The sequence below is a fragment of the Molothrus aeneus genome, chromosome 1 (genome assembly GCF_037042795.1).
Source record: "Molothrus aeneus isolate 106 chromosome 1, BPBGC_Maene_1.0, whole genome shotgun sequence".
Lineage (NCBI taxonomy): Eukaryota > Metazoa > Chordata > Aves > Passeriformes > Icteridae > Molothrus > Molothrus aeneus.
Window position 1 is genome coordinate 86,914,390 of NC_089646.1, and position 17,868 is coordinate 86,932,257.

Consider the following 17,868-nt stretch of genomic DNA (forward strand, 5'->3'; position numbering starts at 1 on the left):
CTCAGGATTTCAGGGTTTTTTAAGTAAATTCAGTTTTTCAATGACCTATGGAACAGAATTTGCTGTGAATGTGCAAGATTAGGATTTGGCTTTTTTTTTTTCTTCTTGGCATTTGAACATTTTCAAGCTGAACTGGTTTTTGTCCTATGCCCAAAATAAGGTAGGACCTTCTGTGAAGGGAGAACGTTCCTAAAATACTATTGTGTATCCAAATGCTGAGAGAGAAAAGGATGGGGAAGTTGCACTGTGCTTCATTTTAGTGAGTGGAAAGGAAGAGGGAAAAAGTTTTTCCTGCTGAATCCAAGAACTAGTAAAATGCAACCAGATGAGGAAGACATGTTTATAAGTCTTACTGAAAAGGTCTTTGCAGCAAACCCTTCTGTCACAGACGTGGATAGAGTTAATCTTGTTCTAGACAGTCCTGCATTGTTACTGAGTCTTCAGTAAGTTTGCTTTCAGAAACGTAGCATGGTTATAATGTTGGCAATGAGAAATTTTTTAACCATCATTTTAAGTTGAGCTTAAACACGTCTAATTCTGACACCTTTCTCAGTGAATTATTCCCAGCAATGTAAAGAGCTGCATTTTTGTCTGCCAGAGGGTACGTGTTCAAGTTTTAATGGCCCCTGTCATGTCATCATAAAGTTAAATGATTTAAATATTCAGAATGTGCAAGAGCCCGGGCCAGCCTTGTTATAGTGAGAGCTAATATATTAATCAAACAGCTTAATATATGTTCCAGTATGAGCAGTATTAGCTGGCACTCCGTTAAATAGCTGACATTCAGGTTCTACTCCCAATTTTAAAAAGTCTGCTCATATCATCGCAGCTGTCATCTAGTGACATTTGTGCTCTGTTTCCACATGGCATTCTCACTCACTGTAACTGTCTGCTAGTGAAAATACAGGTATTATCCATCGATTTTATAAATTACCATTTTCTTCCCTGGCTGCATGCCACAGCTCTTGTCAGGATATCACAGAACTTACATACAGCTAAAAGCCAAGTAAGTTGCCACAAGTTGGATATTGGTGCTTTGGAAGTAACCTACTAGAGGAATAATTAGACATGCACCACTATTGAAGCTGAGTTAAAGAAACATTGTAGTATTGTGATTATGAAAATCAGCTGCCAAAAGAAGGTGAAGGTAATTAAAACAATTTATTGAATTTCGCATAGAAAGGTTGAAGACAAGTGGGTTCCTCAGTAAAATGGGTGCTTGGGGCCAGACCCCTCTAATTACTTAATTTTCAATGGTGACATGCAACACTCTCATCATCACTATAAGACAAAGCCAGCATTTCAGAAATACTGAATGCAGAAAAAACCAAACCAAAATCCAACCTGTGCAGTCACTTTCATCTACAGTTCCTGTACTCAATATATTGTCAAAGCTAACAAATTAATGATTTGCAGAAAACAGAAAGAATCAATGTTTTCAGTATTGTTTTTGCATCCTTAAATTAGAAACTCCCTTTCCAGTTCTCATAGAATTTAGTTATGCATTTAAGTTTTGATTTACCAACACATTGTTCAGTTACCTTCTGTTTGTAAATTTTTTTAGCATGTAAAACTGTTAACACCTAGTGAAGCTGGCCACTGATGGTCATAGTATACCTTCAGTGATGTACAAATCCATTTTTTTTCTAAGCCATGACATGCATGGTGTGCAGCGACAGGATGCCAGAAATACATGTATTTACATCTTGACTTTATGTTTCATATTTTCGTGGGTTTTTTAATACATAGTAAAATCCTATTAGTTTAAAATAATAAAAAAAGTTATAGAATATAATCTGAAAGCAAATAGGTAAGAAATTTTACTTCAGTATATATCAGCTATTCTGATATATACTGATGTGCAATTTTAATCCTTGCTGGGGGATTAAAAAAAAAATTATGTGTGAAACAAGGACTTCCATAATAAGCTAATTTCACCTGGTATTTAGTGTCATTGCAGACACCCATCCCAAACCCCACAATGCTGATTCCACCTAGAAATAGCCAAAACAAAGAAATCAGCTTCCATGGTCTACCAGTTTTGCTTGTCCTCTCTAAATAAAACCAGACAGATGGCTCAGTCTTTGGAAATCATGTGAAAACATCTGCGGTAGGGAATTTGGAACAAAATATACACAAAACATTAATAGATCTACCAAAGCCTAATACTGAAAGTAGTATGTGAATAGCCAGCCTCCCAGTGTGTTTCCTCCCAGTACAGACAGCATATACAGCAGGGTCCAAACTAGGCTCATTCCTGGGGTTTGGCTTTACTCTAAAGAAACCAGTGGAAAGGTAGCAAAGCTTAGCTCAGGTCTCTTCCCCAGACTTGGCTGCTCGTAAAACAAACTTATTAGGACTCCCAAGTGTTTTGCTGCAGGTTTTCAGTCTCTCTCAAATTTTTGCTACCAAGTTCTCTGCCATCTTCCTCCCTTGGGTGACTGTCACCCAGTCCTAGAACACAACAGGGAGGGCATTGTCCCACCCAGCAGGGATGCTCTGAATACTCGATAGATGGTCCTGTGAAAAGAACTGCAAAATAGAAGCTCATCCCCTCACTATTTTTCTCGTCTGTCTCAGGAGGGATAGAGGTTGCCAACTTGCCATACTGTGGTTGTAGTTAAAATTCAGCTGCAGCACATAAACACAACTTTACAGAGGGAATAAAATTGCACAAGTGCTCCTGTAAGAAGTATTTGACCTGCTGCTTATGACTTTTAATACATGCCATTCCAGTCAAGGTAGTTCAGTGCCTGGGGATACTGGGAGGAGGAGGAGAAGAACAGAGAGGGGTAACATGAGAAGTGGCAACGTGGACTTCAGTGGGGATTAATAGCCACAGAAGGAGGAGCTGGGAGAGGATAAGTTACTGATAGTTACTGATGACTTAGCTGCAGTCTTTACTGCAGTGTTTTTATCCTTATTTGAGGTAAAACTAGCATAAGCATGTTCAGCTGTACTGATGTCACATCTTCATTTTTCCATGCAGGTGTAGCCTGTAAATGTAAAGCCACTCTAAAATCTTTGTTGCTATGATCTTCAACAGACTATGGAGAAAAACATACTGCTTAGTGACTAATGTAGCACAAATTCCCTGTAGCCCTAGTTACATAAACTACCATTTAAAAGACACAATTTAGTTATAAAGTACACGTTAAAAGCTGCTCTCTCCTTGAAGTGTATATTGAATTTCCCATATAGATTGTTTACAAGATCAGTTTAAAAGAAACTTTAAAGACGCTTTTGAGCATTTCAGCCCATGGTTTCACCTTCTTTTTAGCCCCACAGCAAAGCATTTGGGATTATCCCAGGAGTTTGGGGATGAGGGAGTTAGCTAAGAGAGTGGCTCGGTAGGGAAAATGTGCTGGGGATGGGCTGTGGACTGGGCAGGAAGGGGAAGCTGCCCCACACGTGACTGGGGGTTACAGCACACATTGAGCAGAGCGTGTTCCCTGGTGACAGACACTTCCTCACTGTGCTCACGCCACCACCGTCACTTCGCAGGACTACAAAGGGCATTTGAATTCTTCCTGTTTGTTTGTCCCGGCACATGACAGTGAAGGATGAACTGTCTTCTAATCTAAACGACCAAGAGAACAAGCACATTTGGGAGAGATTTGTTCAACTGATATTAAAAGTTAAATATTACCTTTACAGTGCAGTAATTGTTCACTGAGGAATCTCTTTTCAGGCCGTAAATAACAGTTTGTATTATCACTGTATTATTCACTTTCAGGAAATATGTGTTTTGCAGAACAAAGGTAGATCCATATCCCCTGCCATTAAAAAACTTTCAGAAAACAAACCTGAAAAATTACATGAAGTTTCCTGTGCTTTAAATCCTGATGTTTAAAACATAGGCCAGAGAGATTTGTAGATTTTATTGGCACTTGCAATTTGTGGCTATAAAGCTGCAAAGGATATCAGCTGAGACTTCTGCAGGCTGCACGGGACGAGCTTTTCAAAGCTCTGTACTGCCAGAGTTCACGCCTCTGTGCAATAGCACATTATTCGGGAAGCAGTGCTTCTGCTCAACTCTTTAATGTTTTTCCAGAAAGAGAAGCACATTAGCTGAGCATCTCTCTGCCATGGTCCTGTTGCTAAAAATCAGAGTTTTTGTACAAGCAGTGCTGAGTGAGGGAACTGGCATGCCTCTGCAGTATGTCTTTATCTCAGTTCCCAGCATTTAACTGGAATCATAATACTCAGTCTTATTTGCTTCCCAGTCTGTCACAGGGCTCTGAAATCATGGTATCAGCTGCATACCTCAGTGATATGAAAACTGCTTTACAGCCCTGCACCCTTTGCCTTGGACAGGAAACTGCTGCTCTCAAATTGTCCATGATAGATCCAGAGGCTACTACTGACATTATGTCTCACTGGCACTGGAGGATGACGTGGGTGATCCCATGAACCTGATGCTTTGATGGGCAACAAACCCAAAAAGCAGCAGTTGCTGCTCTAGATTGTGCTGCCTCTGCCACCATGCAAGGGATACTGGCACCAACAAAATCAACATCTGTCCTGTAATGAGAACTAGCCTGACTCTTAGCAGCTCTAATACCTGAAATCCCTTAGGAGCTGGTACGGAAAAGAAACTACATATAATATTTACATTCAGGAATTGTCCTGCCAGGAACAATTCCTTACTTTCCTTCCCACTGCACCAGCAAGATTAGCACTGAATCCACACAGAAGAAACCACTGAAGACAGTGAGGGTAATATGTAAGTATATCCAGCTGCAGAAATTACAGACTATATGTATAAGTTTCTTCCCCTTTACTATTTAACTATTTTTATTTGCTGAGTCTCAAAGTACTAGCTACTATTTTGAGTTATGGTTGAAATACTACTCAAAGCCTGTTTCATAGAAACCAGAATACTTAGGAGAAGATCACTGAAGGGGCAAAAGCGATAAAGTAATTATCTGTAGAACTGGGTTTAAAACCAACCAGATGGTACCAAAGAAAAGGCAAGAATGCTTTGAAGAATAAATCTGAGTGCTGATTCTTCCACTTAAGAGAATTTACACTGATAATGAGCAGTATCAGAGATAATGAATTCATGAAAAATAATCTTGTATTTCAAGTTTTGTCTTTCTCAAAGCTGACTAATGTTTGCTGCTGAAATCTGAAGTGCTGGAAGCATGCATGTACAAGAATATACTTTGAAACCTAGGAACTCAGTGTATAAAGCCACTTTACTCAGGATTGATGAAGATATTTTCTCTGCTCACTGCCACATAATGTGCATGTTTCTAAACATCCATCTGCATTTGTTCTGTTTCTCTGACAGTCACTGCCTTTTAATGTTTTCTGTCCTCAATGGAAGAATCAAGTTTAAGCTACAGGCTTCATGTGTTGCTTCTGCTGATGTTATTATTGCCTTATCTCCTGTAATATGAATTTACAGATTGAAAACAGATTATTTCTATTCATATTTTTATTTTAGTAAGGCACTAGAAACATTGCTTTTTTATTTTATACTTCAAATATTTAAGACCTCTCTTTGCTATGTTGAAAACAGGCAGTGTAGAATGACTGGAGTATTTCCCCTAAGAGTTCAACTTGCCTAGTCCCTAATCCTGTAATTACTTCTGCATGTATTAAGAGTAAAAACACTTCCCTTGTAGTCACATGGAGAAAGATATGCTGAATCATGGCCTTTGCTCTATAGCCCAGTTTGTAGAGGTGCTTCCAATAAGCCACAAATAATAGCAGTCCTTTTTTTCATACTTAAATGAGTATTGTATCAACACAAAAGGTTTTTACAGGAAAGAATTTTTTTCCCCTAAGTATTATCTGTCTAAACATAACATGAAAGAACATTTTAACCATCCACTCAGTAAATACTGACTTAGCTTTTAGCCAAGCTTTTATTCCAAGTAAAAAAAAAACAAGGTATGAATTCCTACTGACTAAACTACCAAACTCAGTGGCAAAATTTGCACTGACTTTGGGGTAGACGAGGATTTCAAATAAATATTTATGTGTGTAGCATGGGCTAATTCTGGTAATGTGGAGCCTTACAGGTCACTAACAAATTTTTAAAAACCCATAAACTCAGCCGTGCAGAATTATCAGAAATTGCTTAGACTGCCACACGACTTTTTTAGCTTTCCAGTCACACACATCTTTTCTGACTGCTCTTCCTGCTAAATAAGTAAACAAACCATAAAGAAAACCTAGAAAATACTAACTAGCACCAATGTAGATTTTGTGAAGCTTGCATATAAAAATAATATATAATAAAATACTTTTTCTCCGTCCTCGTTCAAGCACAGCTGGCACCAAGGATGAAGAATAAAATTATTAATTCATTTTTCTTTAGAAAGTTGATGAAAAGCCTTTTTATAAATTTTATATATTCCTGTTAATACTTTATACAGAACATTCTAAAAAAGTGTACATTTCTGCTGTTTTGGGTTGCACATACTCTGTCTGGCACTTTATCAAGTGAGATGAGGTGGCTTTTATTAATACTGCAATAAACCCCATGCAGTTTTACTCAGTGGGCTTTGGCCATTCTATTCCTCTCCTCCCTTTTGTGTGTCAGTTGTAAATTGATTGAGAAATACTCTGTTTCATGCTTCCCCACTCTTGGCATACAACATCTTTAGATGCAAAAGAGATAGGAGAGCAAAAAGGCAGCAGATGCCTCCATCTCTAGTTAAACTTGCTCAGAGTAACAAGCACTAAGACTATTTTTTCTGCAGAGTGCAGGTGGAGAGGCTGTGAGTGAAAATAAACTTCTGAACACAGACTCCAGCACAGGATCAGAAACTGCTGCCAAGCCATTACCATTCAAAGACCCAAACTTCGTCGTAAGTATATTATTTGAACAATTTGAAATTTCAAACTTTTCCCATAAAATACTTAAATAGGATTCTATTTAACCATGTTCCTAGTGTAAATATTAAGAAAATAAGCTTAATAGCCAAATAAAAGGTTGACAATTTTTAAGAAATTAACCTCAATCCATGTAACACCATGGTCTAAAGTACACACTGTATTATAGCATGAGAATGGCATTGGTCCAGAGGCAGAACTGTTCTATTAAATTCTGGAACAGGGTGAGGAAACCTGTTAGGTATAGGTAAGTGTGGAAGTTTTATGATATAGTATCTCACAAACTACCATAGCTAGAAAGGAACAATTAATACTATGAATGTATGAATCCCATGCTCCAGTTCCAAGTCAAGGGAGGCTGCAAAGCAGTTGAGCTAGAAATTAGCCAGAGAGTCATTAGCAAATGGCATTTTGCTCTTCTTCTGGTCCCTGAAACTCTTAACAGATTTGTGGTGTCTTCTTCCAATCATGGCTAGAGTTAGAAGCAAAATGCTATGTGCCCCCTAGAAGTCTGACCTGCCAGCATGCAGTCATGTAAACACTGACAGCTGATGAAATGCAGGCTCCTATCACTCTGAGGGTTAAACTAGGAGAGAAGGTGAAGAAGATTAAATTAGTAATGCTGGGTTTGTTTTTGATATCTTTTTATCTTGCTGTGCCAAGGCCAACTCATTGGCACACTGTACAAATGCTTTCTAGACAAGCAAACCTCTCAGACTGCTGGTCCTAAGCCAGTACTTAGAAAGAAGGATTTTGTCCCAGATTTCACTCTGCATGAACAAGATACAATATCCCACAGCACATAATGAGTAATCAGGCAACGCACAGCTCACTAAGCACAGGTTTGGCAGGGGCTATGAAATTAATCTCTGACATGTGAGTTGCTCTACATCTGCTTTGCAGACAACTTCAGTCAAGAGAGGGGCATTCAAACGACCCTATACTTTGCTCACTAATCCTCCAGCAAGCACCAGCATCTTTGAGAAATGGGGCTTATTGCAAAAGCTCCTTTTGTGCCCAGAGGCATCCCATGTAGCTTCCACATAGGATTTAAATATCTATGAAGCCCTGAGCTGATCCTTCAGTTCTTAGAGGGATGTCACCATTTCCTAAGAGGCAACACTAATGTCTGCATGCTTAAAATAATAATGAATGTACAGGGTCTTTGGCAACCGCTGCAGAAATAATAGGCAGTTATAATAAGAACCATGAAATTGTCCCCTCCAATACAGTAACTAATTTGAGAAGAAATGCGTGTTAATCAGCATTTCATTGGTATGACCTGGCAGTAACAATTTGGATGGATTTTTGCATCTTTCCAGCCTAATTTGCCTTAAAAGGAAGAAAATAAATCAAATAGTGTCTCTCTCTCATATGTATGCCCAAGTTTGAACCATTAGCTCACTGCAGAGGATAGACTTGAGAGAAGAGAAGGAGGAAGAAATTACCTTTTCCTAAACTTTCTGATTGGAATTTACATCCTTTGGCAAAGGGTGAGGGGAAAAAGACTTTCTGACACTTGCGTAAAGCAATAGCTGCTGTAAAGCAGTAGCTCCACCTGTCCTAGCTCCAGCTTTCTCTGAACTTCGTTTGGTTCATATGTGCTTGGCAGTTGTTGCCTTTTCATTGTAGGTGTGTGAGGTGATGCTCAGCCCCATTTTTAGGAGGCATAAGTTCATATAAAAACAGGTTGGCTTTGAGAGTACAGAACAAAAAATCATTTTGCAGTGATTTGGGGGAAAATTCATGCAATGAATTTGAATTAGTGGTGTGGAAGTACGTGTAGTTTCCTCTCATGCTGTAGCAGTCTCTATTATGCAATGATCTTTAGATGACTAAGGTGTTACCCTCAGAGCAAATATTTGCTTCTGTCTTTTAAATCAGATATCCATCACCAAAGCCCATTATAGCATCAGCTTGTGAGCATCTTTTCTGAATATATCTTATGTCTACAAAAAACCCTTTCTCATTGAATCCTTCCTCCTGTCATCCTCATCAATTTAAGTGGTTAATTTATAAACATTCAAAGCAAAAGTGTGTTTACAGAACTTCGCTGAGTTTCAATGAGACTCATGGGGCAAGTAGTAATTATTAACAGAAATAGCAACTTCTCAATTGTAAGAACATTTTCTTTTTCTGATGTTAAGCTGTAAATCTGTGTCCTTTGATCATTTAGAAGTAGTACAGTATGTTGTGCAGCTTCTGTCTCTGGAGGGACATAAATAAATTACTCTGTAGCAATCGCATTTGATAACTGCAGCTGCCATTATAGTACCTGTGGCAAGCCTTCCATTAGTGTTCCTTTCAAAATGCAAAATTGTCATGGCAGCCAACATTCTATTTATTATTCTTTTTCTATTATTCTGTCTTCTAGCCTTTGATAGAAAAATAAAATTTCCAGAAAGTTTCTCAGTATTCATTACATTTTGCAAGATCAGTTGTGTTTTCTGCAGTCATGGATAATTTGTAAAAGAGCTGCACCTGTAATTTGCCATAAAAAGGAGAGAGAAAATTTAGCTGTATAATCACAATTTTAGAAACAACTTCATAGTAATAACTTCTAATATGATGGGAAGTACATACAGAATCCTGTAATCTCAGGCTAAGCCTAACCACATTGATTTTCTATTTCCATGTAAAAAACAGATTTTAATTTCCTTCAGTTAATGGGAAACATAGAAGCTTTGACACAGTCCAAAAAGCTTTGTTTTTGCTTGCAACCAAGATTAGAGTGTACAGTATAGTAGCCTGCTGATGAAATAAGTGAGAATAACAAATGGTTCACAACAAGATGAGACATATCAGAAAGACTATGAAATAGAAGTGTCATGCTCTGAAAGAGTATTCTTTATTTTTTTCTCTAAACACCATATTTTTAATTCTAGCACTCTGGCATTGGTGGAGCAGCAGCTGGCAAGAAGAACAGAACATGGAAGAACCTAAAACAAATTCTTGCTTCTGAAAGGGCATTGCCATGGCAACTAAATGATCCTAGCTGTAAGCTGCTTAGACTCTTTGCATGTATTTATAAATAATAGAATCCACACAAATAACTTTCTTTAAAACCAACCTAAATTATTTCATCAGTGCATGCAGTATCCTGCTTGGACAGGGTCCAGTGGTACATTTAAGATTGCTCCAATTGCACTCATCAGCCCTAAGTGGAAAGTGGGGAGAAGCAAATAGTTTGGAGTATCATGGCGAAGTTCAAATACATCTGGAGGGAGAGTTTAATAAGGAAAAAATATTTATCCAAACCAAGTCAGAAACCCTTATTCCCAAGAGATTTTTGTCACCTTTTCACTGGTTAGGCACCTCTTCCTTTGTACAGTCCAGAGGTCTTTCGGTGGGTGGCTGCTACTTGATTAGCTATATTTGAGTACTTTTCAAATAGTTTCTGCTAAGCCACATACCTGCAGTAGCTTAGACCTCAGCCCAAGCTTCCTATCCAGCTCCTTATCCTAGATTCTTGGGAGATTTAAATCCTACATCCTCTCTTTAGTGCATCACAGCTGAAACTACACTATTAGCAGTGCTGATTAGCAGTCCTAGCTGGTTACATCCACAGGAGCAGAGTTACAGCAGTGGTCTTAATCTAGATACTCTTCAAGTCTGCTTATAAAGTAGGATACTATTGAACGTAGCTGCCAGCAGAATGCAATCCTCAGATTTTATTTAGGCAAGTGGAGGCATTTCAAAACTGAGAATATGCATTCACTTTTTGTCAGACTTGGTGCTTTATCCAAAAATAGCTTGCCGTTTTTTGAAGTGTTTTAGACGCAACTGTTACAGAAAAATGCAGACTACTGTGTGTTCCTGGCCATTGTAACTGACAATCTGCTGATGTTGCTATTTCTACTCTGCTCTGTTTGCAACCAGAAATTTGCAGTATTTTTTATAAGAAGGAAGGAAAAGAAATTCAGCTTCATATTTAAAACCAGTTGTCTGTGGCATTAGGGTCTTTTGAATTATGAGATGATGGGTTAGAAATTTGATATGGATGGAGTGTTTGAATTGAACACAGCATCTGAATGAATTGCAAGGGAGATCAGGAAAGAGGAAAGAAATCATTCAGGTACAAGATATTTTTGTAAACATCCAAAATTGAGGATTTAACTACTTAAGCATACCAACTGTATCTTAAAAAATGTTTATGAATGATAATTGCTATCTAAAGGGCACCAAAGAACAGCAATTTCCAACCCTCAGTTTAAACATTCAGACAATTTTCTAGGTCATTGACTGGGCTTAAAGTGGTACATGCTTAAAGATTTAACTGATTTAAAAGATTACTTTGCTTTTCTGGATTATAGTATTTCAGAGCTGCAATCTTGAGCAATGTTTCACAGTCTTAACATACAGTATGCATTTGATAATGGTTATTCTTTGCATGTGACTGACTGCAAGGGAATTCATTAAGACTTGGAAGAAATAGACACATTTCAAATGTCTCTGGCATTTTCCTTCTGGAGAGGGCAGTTCTGCTTGCTGAACTCTATTAATAGATGAGCAGGATCAGGTTGTGATTTACATGCTAACACAGGGTAAATGTTGTAGAGGTGATTCTGCTTCATATTTCTTTGCCTTAGTGTTGCTAGTTAATAGAAACATCAGACAGTAAGTTTATGTTATAGAATATATATATATACATATATATGTGAGACACTGAGTTTATGCCTTTGTTTCTCTCTAGATTTTAATATTGATGCTCCTCCTTCTTTTAAACCTGCTAAGAAATACTCAGACATCTCAGGACTTCCGGTAAGTATTTTTTTTTTCCCTCAAAATTGACATCTCACCTTCCACAATGAAATAGTGCTGGTGCCTTGTTTTGTAAAAGATGTATATGCTGAAGTTCCTATTCAGAATTTGGCTTAATAATTATCCAGTGATTTATGACCAAACCCCAAATACTTGTCACTACATCACAAAATCCTTAGGTTGTTAATAGATGTCAGGACAGAGTAAATACCTTGTCCTGCCAAGTAACTCCTCTGACACCTCTTTCTCACCTGTAGAATTTACATTGGTGCCCATGATTTCTAATTCTTAAAATAGCTGCAGGGAAAGCTGGTAGTCCACAGTCTCCATTACTGTTGACTTCTTTGCCAAGGTATACCCACACTGACTGAAACTTTCCATGCTGTTTGCCTGATGTGGATTTATTTCATTGTATCTTGTAGAGGAAGTTCTAAAAAGATGGCTCAGCAATTTTAAATAATAAGATTAGGCAAAATTTTATTGTTTGTCCTCTTTTCCACCAGGTTAAAAAAAAAACCCCAACCTTGTTATCACTGCTCTCAAACTTTGCCTCAAACAAATCAGCCTGAAACAGACACTTGGCATAGACTGTTGAGAATTTCAGATACGTCTATGCTTCAGAGCTGGAAGTTGAAGTTTGGCAGATGTATAGCCTGTGTGTCACAGATGGGCTCTTTTACGTGTTTTTGTTAAAGAAAGAGGAGAAAGGGAAAAAACACCAAACCACATTTGACTTAGATACAGTTTGCACATACTCCAGAAAGTCTTGGTAGTTACAATTTGGTGCCTGAATTCCCCAAGGTAGCTGTTGACACAAAACAGGAGTAAAGTCATTGAATTCTGCCCAGCAAAAGTTCTGCATCTCCTGTTGAAACTGTTCCTATGTTTCATGAATAATTTTACTTACAACAACACAGGTATTAGTTACAGCATATCTTTTCACTTTTCACCTTTTAACCAGTGATTTATTTTGCAGAAGTCTGTGCATTTCTTACAATTGAAATGAATGGGAATGTTGGATTTTGGAAAAAAAATGCTTAAGTAATGGTTACACTAAATAGATACACTAATGAGAACTTTGTAATATCAAAGAGCCTTGCACAGAATTTCTGTGTCACTTCCCTCAGTTTAATCTGCTTCTCACCCATAGGGCACTAGCCCTAGTAGCACCTTCACAGGCTTGATATCACCTCCTGGAGATGTCCTTAAAGGTACATATTTGTTATGCAGGTTAGCATACCACCCTGCATTCTGTGCACTGAATTAGGCAAAAAGTCCTCATTAGAACAGAAAATGGGTGAGCACTTAACTAAGGGCTGCCTTATAGTGAATATTTAGTGTAAGGCATCAAAGAATAGCTATAGCTCCAACTGTAATCCTGCACATCCAAGCATTTGATCTTGATTTGGTAGCATATATTTTCTTAGACTTTATTTTTTAAGTAACACATTTAAATGAGGCATCTATGAGGTGGCATGTGTCCAGCCTGTGCCTCTGAATGTGGTTTGGAAAGGCAGTGAGTTGCTCAGATAAAGGTTGGTAACTGTTGGTGTTCAAGAGGGAGTGGAAAAGCAACATTTCCCTCACACATGAACTGGCAGACAGCAAATGGAAGAGAATGCTCACAAACCCAGGGAAGGTAATTCCCTCCAGCCAGACAGACTCCTGCCCCATTTCCAAGGAACCAGATAATGCTTTCCAGCACTAACTTTTGATGTATTTCAAAACTAATGAGTCATTGCACCTATAGTGAGCTGATGGTGCAGGGTATAGATGAGAGTGGAGACCACATCCCTACCAGTGAAAGGTCAGTTAAACCTTAGGAAATTCTCTCAGTTCCTCAGCTTTTCTTTACCAGCAACTCTGTTACATCAGTGATTTAAGTACTGTAACTATTCTAGCTTAGTATAGATACTCTCTATACAAATCCATTCAGTGCTGCTTTTGTTTTCTTTTCTTCTCTTTCCACTTTTTCCCCTTTATTTTCCATCCCCTAATTGCACTGTGAGTCGAGTTTCCTATTTTACCTGGCCTGCAAGGTTTCTCCAGACTATGATAAAATTACCACATTTAAAAAACCCCTTTGTTATTAAAATAGCTGAGACAGTGTGCCCTTTAAATTGCTAGGCTAGAAATGTTTCATAAGAAGCACTAAATATGCTTTCAAGATCATGTCCTAGTAGGAGCATATGTGGGACAATAGAATATTGTAGAAATGTGGTATTAGAAAAATGCCCCTGTATTTTCTGTGTAAAATATAAAAGCATTTGTGTAAGAATATATTTTCTGTGGGAATGCTGGATTCCCCTTGTGGGGGGGGGAAAGTATTCCTTAGCATTACCCATTTAGGGAAGAATTAAATTGTCTGCTAGGTACAAAAAGAGAAGTGTATTAAAACATTCTCAATCAGCATACTTGCTCTCATATTAGATGCCACAATTAAATTCTACTGATCCCTTCTCTTTCTGTGTGTAGCACAAATGGAATTAAATTTACCAATGGTCTCAGCAGAGCAGCCAATTTATATTTGTAAGGCAGCCTAGAATTCTAAAGCTATTATATGCTGTATTGACACTGCAAAATAAACCTATTATTTCCAAACTTGCAAAATGAATATTTAGATATTTTAACATTCAAAACAGAGTAATTTATTGTAAAGCAGATTAAAAAAAAACCAAAAAAACAAGAAGCCCAAACCTTCAAATGTTACCATTTCTCTTCCTTTTCTGAAAATGGATCAGACCTGTTACTATAGAAACAGATTGAGATACCTAGTTTATTGTACTTTAAGAGCATGTCTCCATGGCCTTTGATTTAGTTTTTAAACATGACAGAGATTTTTCTTTGCAAATTCATCTTAATTTTATATTCTAATCTCTAATTATTGCTGGAGTATTGGTAAAGTTTGTTTTCAAGCTGAAGCCATGGCATGAATGGCTGGTTATGATACATGAGTGTCTGCAAACAGTACAGCCCAATACATAATACCAGAACAGTCAAGAGCTGCCATAATATTTTTAACCTAGATCAGTGCACAATACAAATTGCAGATATTGCTTGGTTACTCTATTTATTACAGAATTATGCACATTTGAAAAGCAGTCTAATTGCTGAGCTTTTTCTTACATGAGGCCAGATGTAAAGAGTGAAATAAAAGTAAATTTATACCTGCTGTATAAATTTATACCTCCTAATGTTCTAACTTTGCCATTTGTTTGAAACTTAATAGATGGCTTGAACTGTTAGCTGACTACATTTAATTAACCTGGCAGCATTTCTTTGTAAAGAAAACAAAGCTACAAATAACACTAAATTTTCCAAGTCATATCAGACCAAATGATTGGCTGGACTGTTACCATGGTCAACAGGTGCCTTCCAACATAAAAATGTAGAGAGCTCTGCACTATAACTGTGTGGCATGGGGGACTACTCCAGCTCTTTCTGGCCTTTCCTATTTTTAGTATCAATGCCTTGAGGGATCTCAACTGCCTGTGCCTTGCAGCCTGCCACCATCTCGTGCTAAAGAAAGGCACAGGAGACACTTTTGGAGCCTTGGCAGGCACTTGGTTATCCAGTGCTGAAGAGGCAGGGATTGTCCTGGAGGCTGAGTGTGGAGAGGCAATGCCCTGATGCCCGCCTTCCCCCAGTGCAGCCTCCTGGCCTACCCCTGAGCTCAGCCAAGCTCCAGGTTTCTGTAGCAACAAGGAAAGGGAGAGGATAGAAGGAAACTGGCACCACTCCCAGGCACCCAGGGTCCAAATATAGCAGAGGATACGAGCGTAGCCCAGGGTGAGCTGGCCAGGCTGCTATCCTGAAAGCAGGCATCTGGAGCAAACCACAATGCTGGGTTCAAATCTCTTATCAGTTCAGTCACAGAACCATAAGCTGAGACTCCCTAGCTTTAACAACCACTTTAAAGTAAATTAAAAGCTAAGTTGTATGCAGCAAGAGAAAGGCAGTCCAAAGCTATCAGAGCACCCATAATTCAGCCTCTTTGTGGGTAATTTATTGGCAACAGCCTGACTCTTTGGAGAGCTGCCTTGAGAGAGACTGCACAAGGCACAGAGTTGCTAGGGTGAGTTTAGAGAGTTGAGGAATTTCTTTTGCACTGTGTTTTATAGGAAGCTTACTTCAGCCCTCTGTTATGTTTAATGCATTTCTAATCTGATTTTGTAGGGGGTCTGTTAACTTCTCATAAGTCCTCACATGAGAAGAAAGAAAAAAAGTCTTGTGGCCACATGGTAGAACAGCAGTGCTGTTATTAGGAAGAGAAACTCACTGCTTTGTGGTCTTGTGATTAAGTTACTTATTTTGCTATTATGATTAGAAATTTTATTTGAATCATATCTCTACCATTGTTTCTTTTTCAGGCAAATTACACAGACCCACAGAGCAAGCTAAGATTTAGTACTATTGAAGAATTTGCCTATATTCGGATGCTCCCTTCAGATGTGGTTACAGGATACCTGGCTCTAAGGAAAGCAACAAGTATTGTTTCCTGAACAGACTAAATATTCTTGCATATTGCTTGTGAACAGTGCTCATTTGGAGTATCATGGTGGAAACTGACCGTGGGACTGAGATTTTTTAAAACTACCCATGGATTTTTACATCTGGAAGTAGTTGATGATACAGGCATTTGAAGAACATATGGATTTAATTTTCACAAATGCTGATATTTGTTAGTTTCCCAATTTGTTAGCAATTTAGTTTGGTGAACAGAATAACTTAGACCGTAAGGATATGTATCTGTACTAAAATGTCTCATGTACTATAATTTATATTAATTTCTGTAAAGACAGGATTTCATCTCCACCCTGTATATTTTATGTACTACCCTGGCTCAGAAGAAACTGTCTTTTGATTTAAGGAAAAGGTAACAAGATATCCAAATGTCTTAACCTGCCTTACCAGATGTGCTTGCCACTTGGCTATGAAGTTGTCCCATCTGTAAAATGAAGCTAAAATACCCAGCAAGTGCTGCTGTTGTGATGACTTTTCAGGGTTCTGTGGCACTGTGGAAATGAAGACATAAATGTTTGTATTTAATTAACTGCCAACATAAATAAAGTTGGACTCAAACTTGCTTGTAAAATACATTGCTTGTTACGTGTTCATCTGTGAACATGTGTAACAGGATCCAGTCAAATCACTGTGTAACTCTTAACCATGACAGTTTTTGAGTGCTTCATTTTACAGCCTAAATATTCTTCTACCTTTCCTAGTGATTACAGTATTTATATTAATTAGTATGAAGAAAGTACTAATTTCCCAGTGTTTAAAAAAAAAGGTAAGAAGCAGGAGTTCCACTCTCCATTGGCATTCTGACACCCAGATGGCCTTCAGCAAGGCAAGACCTTCTACATTAGAACACTGAACTTAGCACCATGAGACACCAAAAGAATACTTGAGAGCAACAGAACATTGTCATACTTTAGAAGAAGGAGACTCTAAGAAAGTTGGGACTCTTGCTGGGGGAATGGCTGACAGGTACATGCCAACACTCCAGCATAAGAATGACCATGACCTCCTGAAACTAAGTCTAGGGGCAAAGGGGCAGAGGGTTTTCTGCTTATTCTTTCTTTCTGTCTTCTTTCTTATGACAAGCTACTGTCTTCCCACTTCTGAGTCTTTATCCCAGCCTTAAACTCTTGCTAGGTTATAATCTGGACTCCAAGTTCAGTCTCAGCTGTACCTAGCCCCCAGTTACACAGCCTTCACTCCCACACTCCATCAACAGTCCTGTAGTGGTGGCACTAGAACTGGCTGCTGCACAAGTTACCACTTGCTGTGGGAATGCTCTTGCCCCACGTGCAAAACTGCCCAGTGGAACACTGGTGCCATAGTTAGTCCTGGACTCCCCAGGTCCCTGGGGAGGTGAGGTGCTGGTCAGGACACAGCACTCCTGACTCAGCAAACTCCACCATCCATCAGGATCTTGTGCAAGGCACACTCTTCTCTTTGCCTGCACAAGCAGCACACAGTGGTGACTATTCAGTGTCTAAGCTGTGTTTTGAATGCATTTTTCTATAGACATGATAACAGTGAAGATTTTTTTTTCTGATTGAAAGAATAAATATGCAGAGTGTATTAATGCTAGTTTAATTTCAACTCCAAAACAGGAAAAACAATAACTTTCATTGTTTAATGAAAGTTTGTGGGACTCATTCCTCAGTTTTTGTGATCTAATAATGCCAAAACCAAATTCTAGAAGTCTTTGACATGCTTACAATAGATCCTTCAAAGCCCTAGATATCT

The 17,868-nt window shown here is 38.4% G+C and overlaps 1 protein-coding gene across 1 annotated transcript in view; it reads left to right on the forward strand.

The window, feature by feature from the left end:
- Window positions 1-16,707, forward strand: part of INO80C (INO80 complex subunit C) — a 30,186-nt gene extending 13,479 nt beyond the window's left edge. The window contains exons 2-5 of the mRNA XM_066545886.1: window positions 6,717-6,824; window positions 9,735-9,846; window positions 11,543-11,610; window positions 15,981-16,707. Coding sequence (XP_066401983.1) covers window positions 6,717-6,824; window positions 9,735-9,846; window positions 11,543-11,610; window positions 15,981-16,112 — 420 coding nt within the window. The 3' untranslated portion in view covers window positions 16,113-16,707. The remainder of the gene's footprint in view (window positions 1-6,716; window positions 6,825-9,734; window positions 9,847-11,542; window positions 11,611-15,980) is intronic.
- Window positions 16,708-17,868: the final 1,161 nt, after the last annotated feature.